At 46.2% G+C, this 11,173-nt stretch overlaps 2 protein-coding genes across 2 annotated transcripts; both read right to left on the bottom strand.

Moving 5' to 3' along the window:
- Nucleotides 1–1,845: 1,845 nt before the first annotated feature.
- Nucleotides 1,846–5,932, bottom strand: cox7a2l (cytochrome c oxidase subunit 7A2 like). The gene is made up of 3 exons (XM_058061579.2): nucleotides 5,765–5,932; nucleotides 2,653–2,787; nucleotides 1,846–2,418 (listed from the first exon to the last, which is right to left on the bottom strand). Exons 1-3 carry the CDS (start codon nucleotides 5,834–5,836, stop codon nucleotides 2,278–2,280), a joined length of 348 nt encoding a protein of 115 aa, XP_057917562.1. The 5' UTR covers nucleotides 5,837–5,932; the 3' UTR covers nucleotides 1,846–2,277.
- A 250-nt stretch (nucleotides 5,933–6,182) lies between these two features.
- On the bottom strand, nucleotides 6,183–10,522 carry kcng3 (potassium voltage-gated channel, subfamily G, member 3). Its single transcript, XM_058061770.2, has 2 exons — nucleotides 9,639–10,522; nucleotides 6,183–8,669 (listed from the first exon to the last, which is right to left on the bottom strand). Exons 1-2 carry the CDS (start codon nucleotides 10,262–10,264, stop codon nucleotides 8,024–8,026), a joined length of 1,272 nt encoding a protein of 423 aa, XP_057917753.2. The 5' UTR covers nucleotides 10,265–10,522; the 3' UTR covers nucleotides 6,183–8,023.
- Between the last annotated feature and the right edge of the window lie 651 nt (nucleotides 10,523–11,173).

The raw sequence follows: 11,173 nt of genomic DNA, 5'->3' as shown, positions 1-11,173 counted from the left end.
TTGAATTATTACCATTTATAGATGGAATATTGACTATTACATCACAGAAAACCTGTTTACGGCTTTCTGAATGTTTTTTTTGACATTATTAGAACCATTCGTAGCTTATGTAGTAGACATTAGAGACAATCAGCCATTTAAGACATAAACAAGACTTGTGTGTGTTGCTTTCAGGAAGTTACGGGGGGGGGAGAAGAAGTGACGGGATTGTTGTGCCTGTTGTGAGGTCATTCAAACCTGCAATACAAGGCTGTTGTTCAGGCGGTCAGGTCTGCCTGTGTGTCTTACCCAGCTTTACAGAAGCATTACTGACACCTACTAACCAGTGTAGAATACTACACTGGTACTATACTATAATATAACTTATACCTTATATTTCTTTTTTATTTGATTGATTCATTTTTAAGCTTGAAAATGCTAATAGTAATAGTTCACACTGAACCACATGACAGCATGATTTATGAGTAAATATAGTTTTGATAAATCATCATGGAGTGAAGCTGCAAAATGGAGAGAGTCAAAAACAAAGTTCTCAATTTATAGGATAACCACGAAACACAGTCTAACCATTCAACAGAATCCATGTTTCCCCTCCAGGAACCACAGCTCCCCAGTGCCAGCAGCACTCATGCAGCCAAAGCAATTCTTCAAAGCATTCTTGACTGTAGACACAATTATCTTGCTACTCACTTGACAATGGTATTATTTTCAGTGGATAGTAAATCTATACTGCTATAGGAGGTGTACAAGTTTACTTTCTACGGCATAGCACGAGCCCTGACAAGATATATACGTCTTTGATCTCCCAGGGACAAAAACAATGGTCATGTTTCTCAATGGAATTGTTGAGAGGCTTGCCATCATCATCATCATCAACTGCCTTGCATCACAACGGAACACTCGAGTGCTAACAATGGCCCCCTTTGTCATGGCTCACCAGGAGAGCTGTACGACAACATGTTTACCACTCAGTGCCGCAACACTCCAACTGCTGAGAGGAGACAGCATGTTGTGAGAGATCCCTCAAATGGAGGATGGGTGAGACTTGACACAAGACAAACGGAAAGTGCGACCGTGAACATGTGCCGTGACAGAGAGGACTTAAAGACCTTTGCATTTTGTGTTCTTGGTAAAGGACGCCAGCTACAGGCTATATTCATCTGCTCGGCACGTCTGAGCAATGTTGATATTAAGATCCAATTAAAAAGCCCTTTATTAGTAACTCCCTGCCCCAGACTCATTTATTGGACTGCCGCTGTAACTGATGACTCCTTTTTTTTTTTTTATTTGGCTGTCATTCATTTAGATTTTGGCGCATGAGAGAATGATCAATGACAGTATTTGATTACACACATAACTCTCCCAATTCCTCCTGTAGTATAAACAAAGCTTCTTAATACAAACTATGAGTTTAGATTAGCTAGAATATGCCATAAAGTAATATGAGGTGATATTTGTGAGTTTACTTAGGAGACTCTAATAGCTCCACAGAGACTACGTGTTGTTTCAGAGCGACATCATGTGATATTACGACACCAAAGCATGATCAATACGGCATGAAACATCGAGGCTGATCGCATGGGTTGGTTGATATATGAGAATAAGCAAGAGAGTGAGGGAAAAAAAGTGTCGGACATAACAACCTTGTGCCAGCATCCTGTCATCCTCCAACATCTTAAATAGTGCATGAGGATGCTCTTATGCAGCAGAAGGCACAGCCCTTTAGTCCCACATCACACATACGTAACCACTGTCCCTGGTCTCACATAGCATTTATTCAATCATTACATTTTCTATAGAAAAGGCGGCAATATTGTGATCATTTTTTATTATTGAGCGTTCCAAGAGGTTTCACAGAGGGCGGAGCTAAACGCTGGGTGTCAGCATGTCAAGGTAAACCCTTTCCACCAAGCAGTACAGTTTGGCTCACTGTGGCAAGGTTCTGTTTGTGAGAAAGAAATCAAAATGGCCTCCATGTTTGTTTACTTCTGATCTTCATTGTCCGTGTTAAAACGAGGAATTAGTTGTGGCTGTAGCTAACCTCCAGCAGTAGCTGCTTTGAAGGGTCATGAGTCCAGCAGCTTGATCCAACTCTGCGTTAAAATTATTATTACAACACTGGCTGCAACATACGTGTGAATAAATGATCACTGTCTGTAACTGTGGTTCAGACCCTCACCACAGGAAGCTGAATTGGGCGTACTGGGCCGCTTGGTGGAAACATGACTGCTAATGAAAGTGTCAAGGTAGGATGGGTCAGTCCTGCTTTGGTAGGGGTCACTTGTTTTTGGGCTGGGCCGCCATGTAGAGGGCCACCAGGCAGTAGAGAACGCCTCCCACGGTCAGAGCCATGGTGGTGCGGTACAGAAGCTTGTCGGGAACGCCGCGCTTCATGTGAACGGGGATGCCGTCTGATGTCTGGAAGGGGAGGAACATTTCCAACATAAACACACAAGAAATGTGTGAAATGTGTCGAGTTGGCTTGATAACAAAAGAAAGTGGTTGAAATCCGAAGGCCAAAACAAAGCCCCACAGGCGTCAATAGCATCATTACTATTTGTGTTATTGATCGCTGTGCACGTGCACCCCACGTGCATGCTTGCGATTGATTCATGGAAGGAAAAAAAATGGGGGGGCTCAATAAGAACTGACCTGGAATATTCGCTGGAAGTCAGGCACCTTGTTAGCACCCATGTACTCCGCCATGGCCCCGCTCTCTGACACCACCTTGGTGGGTGTGGCAAAGATCATGGAAGGGGATTCTGTTGGTACACTTGGCCTCAGACCCTGCAAAGAAAAAGTACAATAAGAAAACCATTCCAATTTCCCTCCACTTCCAGATTGGAAGTCACTCGGGGGGCCACTCGGGGGGTGACCTTGTTAAGAGCGTGTGGAAGCAGATGGTGTGAAAGCAAGGGGGAATTCAATGTACGTGGGCACAGGGCAGCCAGAAGCCAATCAGACTGTACTCTATCTACAGTATCCCTGCTACCAATCATAATACAGTCATGTGGAAGTGGCAGGGTGCGAGGCACACACCAAGTGCTTTAGGCACATCTGGCAGTCCAACCTACTCTGGTGGCCCATGCGGCAGCGAGTGACGTGGAGCTCCATCTGCGTTAACAGCTGCTTGCTACTCGATGTCCAAGTAGAAGCTGTCGTATTTCTACATTCAATCAATTTTACTTCAAGATTTGCCAGTTCCTGCACGACGGCCGAGTGGTTAGCGTGCAGACCTCACAGCAAGGAGACCTGAGTTCAATCCCACCCTCGGCCATCTCTGTGTGGGTTTGCATGTTCTCCCCGTGCATGCGTGGGTTTTCTCCAGGTACGCCGGTTTCCTCCCACATTCCAAAAACATGCTAGGTTAGTTGGCCACTCCAAATTGTCCATAGGTATGAATGTGAGTGTGAATGGTTGTTTGTCTATATGTGCCCTGGGATTGGCTGGCCACCAGTCCAGGGTGGACCCCGCTTCTCGACCGAAGACAGCTGGGATAGGCTCCAGCACCGCCCATGACCCTCGTGAGGATAAGCGGTAGAAAATGAATGAAAAACATTTTTTGTTTGTTTCTTTCTGCTTTTTCCTAATTTCGGAGTCACCACAGCAGACAATCCACATACTGATTTTTTTGGCTAGCATACACACAGCAAAAGAGTGGAACCTCACCAGGAGCAATGCAAGATAATGCAGTAGAAATTAGGAGGGAAAAAATGCAAATGCCGCAGCCCTCGTGTGGGAATATTAAAGCGCAATGTGAGCCCATAGACACCAACAAGCCAGAATGCCACATTTATTCGGAAGTGGTAGCAATATCAAACATATCCACCCAACCCAGTTTTCCCCATGTGGGGGAAAAAAGTAGACATCAAGATGCAGAGCCTTTGTTCTGACAGGTAGCGTACCAGTGTGTAGGAGTTACAAATGGCGGGGCATCACAAGCTCACACACACCATTCCGAGTCGTGGTGTCAAAACAACTGAATTTGGGAACCCCGTTTTGGTTGACTACAACAACAAAGGCCGCACTACACACGACTGCTGTCATCCGTCAATAGCATGCCTCGTCACCTCCGAGCCGGGCGTGTGCTGCGTTCTGGAAATAATCTCAAAGTCACATGACCTGCCTGCAAAGGTGATAATAACTGCGCGAGGGCAAAAAAAATCAAAGGTGCTAAGATATGGCACATTCACAGCTGTGATGCGTACAGGAGCAGCGCCAACGTGTCGCTGTGCAGACGTGGGGGGTAAGACCACTTGCCACTGAACAAACATATGACATGAAACCCAACTGACATGATAGATAGACTTATTTTATTGTCATTGCACAATAACACAGCAGTGAAATTGCCAAGGAAATGCCATTGCCTGAGCAGCCTCCTTTAAATGGAGCAGATTTAGTGAAATACTGTGGATCTCTCTCTCGTTATGGTTCTGTCTCGCCATTTAACAGACTTGAACACAAAGGATAGACCATACAACTCGTTTTGGAAGGCAAGCACTTTAATGTTATCCAACAATCTCGCTGTGCACAGTAACCAAAGAGACTGTATGCCGTGATGTATCAGCTACCATTACAACCTTGAATTCTTTCTTCATCGTTGAAAAAAAAGCACTGTTCCATTTCCAATTAATGAAATAAATACAACGGCTTCAGTACTACTTTGATCACATAATAAAAAGAATGGCGCCAACAAGGACGTACTTTGTCCCATACTGCCGTGAGAATCAACACTATTCCGTAAAAGACGTTTATTTTGTGTAAGTCATGGAACAAAAGCACAAGTGTACAGGGAGCTAATAGCCATTTCCCTCTAAAATTAGCAGCCAGATTCGGTTACCGATGCAGTAGAAAACCTAACGCTAAAACACTAAAGCTACTTACCACTGAGAGACATCTTGAAGTAACCTCTTTTTGGCCAGGCTCTACTTCCGGATCAAGCTAGTAACCTAGCAATCTAACCAGTTAGGACCAGTGTCATATTTATTCTAAACTTATGAAGCCAAAATATTACCACTTCCACATGTAATGGGAGGATACCTTTTACCCCCCCCCCCCCCATTCTATCATGTGAGACATGCCATGGCTGACTTCATGCAGTGTTAAGCTAATGTAATACCTCAATGTTTTGTCATTACTGCCACATAGTGACCAGATTACTAAAAAACGCAATATCGCAAGGGAGCGATAATTGTACTGCAAGACGACTGGACTCACCTTTTGGAAAATACACAAAAAACTTGACAGTGCAGTACAAGAATGTGGAAGGCCTCACTGAGCGCGTTTCCCTTATACCCCCAAACAACTGAATACGTCCCTAACCCTAAAGGTGAATAAAGGTCACCTCTCACAGGGACACATCTAGGGAGTATTGAATGTCAAAACAGGCTGCAGAATCACACAAATGCCAGTTTAACCGACAGATGATTACCTTTCCAGCAAATGCTCAAGTCAGGCTTTAGTTATAATGGAAACAGTAAAAATGCTGTAAGACTACCCAGTATGACCCCAGTAGCTTCTTCATTACACGGTTGGGATAACCTCAGTATCAACGAGTACAACGAGTACAACTAACCAATCTTAGACTACTTCAAACTCAAGGCAAATACGCACAATAAATACAAATATAGCAAAGCAGGTTCTTAAACCGCGTGGATTGTTTGTGGAAGATGTGTCGTAAAAAAAACAAGACAGGGTCGTAAAGTAGCACGGCGACATGAAGGTCATCGTCAACTTGAAGCCACCCGGCGTCTTCAGCGCTCACCTGGGGAGAGTAGGCCGTCGCCGGAGAAGACCCCGTCAGCTTCTGTGTGATACCGCTAAATTTGTAATACATTTTGTGATTTTTGGCGAAAGGGCGAGCGGACGTACGATGTTCGACAAATCCGCCCGGAAAAAGGTCCTCTCGCTTCTAGCGTCGAGGGAAAGTGACGTCATGATCAGCTGACACCGGCTTGCCTTAACATTGGTGGTCCGAGAGACCATTGAATCAATGCGGTAAAAGCGAGTACACGTTTAAAACAAAATCAGATTAACTGTATTTATATAGAAACGCAAGTCCCTCACATGTATTACACATTAAACTATACATGGAACAAGACCGTACAGGTGCGAGGACGACTGTACATTTTATTGTAGGTTATTTTATTGTGATAAAATAAATCCTCCTTTTCGATCTAGAATATTGGATTTCCCCCAAAAGACTTAATTAATTGTCAAACGTAAACATGTCAAGAATATCAAATAGCACAGTGGGTCTGCAGTTAATTTAATTAATCAAATCACACACAACAAACACTTCTCTCCCTTTGTTTGCTTATTTTATTGCACATTCATCTGATGGTCATCAGGCAGCGTCAATGACGTAGTAGTTCATCTTTGCCAAGGAAAGCTGTTGTTGGTAATTTTCAAAACCGAACGTCCAAATTTGCTTGGAAAATGGCTGCAAAAATGTAACTACCATCAGGCCATCAACCTCGCCAAAAGACTCAGGTGTTCCTGGCCTCCGAGTGCTGTCTGATTGCTTGGAGGCGGCCTGGAAGTGTAAACACAATGTCATTATCACATGACGCGTTCTTTGGCAAGCCGTCTGTCCTGAAACGTCTGCATCAGTTCTGCAATATGCCAGGTGAGCCCACCCTGAATAATGGGGCGTGGAAAAACAGATGGTTATTTTATCACAAGCATCGATTTGTCGACTGACAGCAAAAGACTGGCAAGTCTGACTCGTACCTGCACAATCAGCGATTGCTTTATTCTAAAAGTCTACACTGGATACATCAGTTACGATCTACAGATGAAAGAGGCTTTGTTGTGATGCTCTATAGGAGCCATTAGCGCTGACAAAATACTGATTCTATTCCACTTGTGTGGCATTGATGCTACTTGAAAAGCACACTGAAGGCACACAAAAGATATCAACGTGGCAACTCTACAAGTCATACAGCTCTGCTTGATGAAAAATTGACATACATGGCAACATATATATATATATGTATATGTATATATATATATATATGTGTGTGTGTGTGTGTGTGTGTGTGTACACACAAAGATGTCTGATCGAGAGGAGGGCAGAAGGCGATAGGTGGAAGAAGAAGAAGAGAGAGAGACTGTTGTGTGGGAGAGGTGTCAACTTGTTTGTTTGGATTATGCTTCTCTTCCACCGATCACGTCATTTCATTAACCTGCAAACGTGATTCATGGAATGTCAGGACCTTTGCCGTTGTTCATTTGTGTGCTCTCTTTCGTCATGTTTAATTGCTACAACCACGTTCTATTTCCCCCCAATAACAGCAGGACAATACCGCGTGTGTGTGTGTGTGTGACCGTGGCCTATTTGTGATTGGCATGCCGCTGAATGAGGTTGCCGTGGAGATGCTGAAATACAAAATGGAGAGTGAAGACACACATTACTTATTCTTTGTGCTCATTCCACATCCATTTTATCCTTCAACTTCGCACGCCATCTGCTTTATTGTTTATGTCGGCCACCTTCAACCTCTGCCTCTGTATTTCACCGACTTCAAGGAAAACTGCACTTTTGAGAGGGGGGTTAACGTAAAATCTAAAAACATTCAAAGAGACAGCTCGTTAGTACACATAAAAATCTGCTAAAAACAATGGACATGAGGTGTCTCTTTTTATGTGTTTTGATATCTTTAGAATTCACAGATGTCTCACATACGGATTGCGGATTATGGAGATGATTCCCCCCAAAGTACAGTTTTCCTTTCAGCCTTTTCTCTGCACACACACACACACACACACACACAAACTCCTCTGTCGTTGTCGTTGTGCACCTCGTTCACAAGTAGAGAGCACATCTAGGTCACGCTCAGCCCGGAACAAGCTAGGACTCTGAAGGCCGGGCAAACACAGAGAGATGCAGTGCAAACAGAGTCCACAGGGGAAACCATGCAGAGTGACGCTGCTCGTGTGTTTTTCATTCCTCTGTTCAAATGGTGTTAAAAATGAAAGGATAAAAAGGGCGGGGCCACTGTCCCAAAAGGGAATAAAATGGTCACTGGAGCATTTCCATGGAGATGCTGCGAGCGTATCTGGCCGAGCGGAGTCGGAGTTCATGGTAGCACTGTACAAAGCTGTGGTAGATGAACGTGATGGGCAGGGCGAGCAGGACGATGCCGCTCACCACGCACATCCCCCCGAGAACCCGCCCTCCGACGGTCACAGGGTAGACATCCCCGTACCCCACAGTAGTCATGGAGATGATGACCCACCAGGCAGCGGCCGGGATGCTGGCGTAATCCTGATTCTGCGAGCCCAAATCCAACCCGTGCTCAAGGAGCTGTGCCAGGGCGCTGTATATCGCCATGGCGACACAGACAAACACCATCAACATCACCATCTCCCGGTAGCAGCGCCGCAGCGTCAGCCCCAGCGTCTGCAGGCCCAGGAAGTGGCGGGCCAGCTTCATGAGCCAGAAGACTCGCATCATCCGAAGCACACGCAGGATGACGCCCGCCACCCCGAGCCCAGCGCCCGGCATCCCCGCCCGGGCCAGCGCCATGGTGACGTAGTAAGGTGTGATGGCGATCACGTCGATAATGTTGAGTGGCCGACGGAGGAAGTCCCACTTGTCCCGTGCCACCAGGAAGCGCATGGTGCACTCAGCCGTGAACCAGCCGATGCAAACAGCCTCGACTATCCTACAGAGGAGACGCAAGCAGGCTGTAAACAGGAAATGAGCGCCACAGAGACACATCATATGCAATAGGACTTGGACAAGCCATTTGGATAATTACGTGACGCAAGGAAGGAAGGCATTCGCCGTGCATGACGGACAGGAGAATTGCACAATGGTCATCAAGGTGAAAGGGGAAACGAGTGTCACAGTGTGAGATGACTCTATTGATTAGCGCCACCAAAAGCAATCAAAAGTGAATTACGGGGAGGCGGTGGTTGCATTTCACAAGCGGCCTGGTTAAAAAAAAACTGAATCAACAGAATCCTTGTCAAGCAAAGTTTAAACTCTGCATTGAGACGTTTACCTGATGAGATGCTCAACTTCAGCCAGCCTGAGCATCACCATATATGGAAGAAAGCGGCCTGGACACTCCAGGATCGAGACAAATACAGAATGGGATCTTTTCCAGTCAATTAGGCGGAGAAGCCATCCGTACCATCATATCCGTACGCATCTGATTGATAACAGAGTATGGATTTCCTATTGATGACCTGTCTGAGATGTACGGGTACTCCACATGAATGAGCTGAGCTTGTCAAATTATCACCGACTTTATTGACCTAAGAGGCGTCGCCTTTATGAATGTATTTCTATTGCAATTTTGGAACGGGTTCCATACGATTATGCGGGCTTGTGACTGATTGTCAGTCACAAAACAAAACGTCTAAAGGTATAGAACTAAATGAGCTTGTTTTTTTCCTGCTCCTTTTTGGATACTGCGCCTGGAATTGCACAAATAATGAATGCAAACCGTATGATGACGTCACAAAACCTGGGGCACTCAAGCGCAGATTTTGTGTAGTAAATATAATAGCCTGAAAAATACAACCACGCTAATATGTTCTTAATGTCATAAGAAAGGCTGATTTGATCTATTGATCTCATTTGGTGTGTGCAGGTGGACTTTCAATTGAAGCAATTTCACACTCACCTGTGCTCCTCCACGGTGGTCCTCTTGGCCGTGTCCCAGTCCGGCAGAGTACTGGCACACAGCATGACCATGGACACGATGACAAAGATGACGGACACCGAGGCCAGCAGCTGCGCCCCGATGGAAGAGTTGGGTTCCTCGAAAGCCCTCCGCGTCCTCTCCAGCCACTTGGCGCGCCCGCTGAGCGCCCCTCGCTGCCCTGGATCGCTGACACTCTGGGTCTCGTTCGCAGACCCGCCTCCGTCCTCTTCGGAGAGCCCGTCCAGCCCGATCTCGGAAAGCCGGTCGTCCAGGCGCTTCTGGCAGCAGGAGTCCAAGTGCGCGCTCTCCAGCCCCCAGTAGAGCATCTCGGTGTAGAAGGACAGCTCGCACACGCCGGGCAGCAAGCGGAGTTTTCCGGATCGCACGTAGAGCATGATGAAGACGAACGCCTGAGCGTGGCGGTCGAAGAAGAACTCGTTTCGGTCCCGATCGTAGTCGTCGCACAGCTCCAGGACCTCCTTCTCCGTGGCGCACGCATGGAGGCGACTGACGCGCCGGAGTGGGAAATCCCGGATCACGTCGCGGGTGAAGGCGTAGCGGGTCCCCCCGACGTTGAGAACGCAGATACTCTTCCCGAACTTCATCGCTGCACGGAAACCTGCCGGAAAACTCCCCCTTCACGCGCTCTTTCCCGCTTCCATGGCGGAAGTTGAGACACCTGGCGGCCACCCCGCTTCTCCCCTCCCCCGGGGCGTGGTTGTCCGGGAGTGGCGGTGAAGTCGTCAAATCTTTCTCCCTGCCCCCTCGGTAGTCTGCTGTTGTCTGTGCTCCTTGTGCACTCACCAACCCGGGGAGCACTCTCCACCCCTGTCCGGGGGGGGGGGGGGGGCAATGGCGTCACTGGTATCACGCACCGAGCCACGCAGGAAAAGTGTATTCGCTCAATGTTGCCTTCAGTGACACCAAGTATTCCCTTATAATACAGTAATAATGCTTACTGTTATCACGTGACCATCGTCACCAATAGAAACTCAGCACTGCAAATCACAATATAATAATCATCATATTGTAAAATAAAGTTACTTTTTAGCCAATCTTATAGCTGTGATAGATGGATTATTAGAAATGTTTCATATATGCTTACAGTCTTTGCCATGGGGACTGATTTGATCGCAACCTCGTCTCTAATATTCCACTTTGTACCTCCATCCACGGTTATTGTGGAGATGAGGCTGTCCCAGTAGGGCACACTTTAACATAGGACACATTTAAACACACCATTCAAACTTACATTCATACAATTTGGAGTCTCCAAACACTTTTTATCTTAATTAACTTGAAATACTATCAAATATTTACATGAGCACTGAAAAAAAATGTTACATATCTTTTATTCATATCTTTATTAAACCTGACTTTAGGTAAACTTTTTAATGGACATTTCCACGAGTGGTTTTCACACAGGCCTCACAGCTAGGAGAACCGAGTTCGATTCCACCCTGGCCATCTCTGTGTGGAGTTTGCATGTTCTCCCAGTGCATGAGTGGGAATGG

The sequence above is a fragment of the Doryrhamphus excisus genome, unplaced genomic scaffold (genome assembly GCF_037039965.1).
Source record: "Doryrhamphus excisus strain RoL-2023G ecotype Guam unplaced genomic scaffold, RoL_Dexc_Guam_v1.1 HiC_scaffold_24, whole genome shotgun sequence".
Lineage (NCBI taxonomy): Eukaryota > Metazoa > Chordata > Actinopteri > Syngnathiformes > Syngnathidae > Doryrhamphus > Doryrhamphus excisus.
Note: the sequence above shows the minus strand (reverse complement) of the source record. Positions and strands in the feature narration are given on the sequence as shown.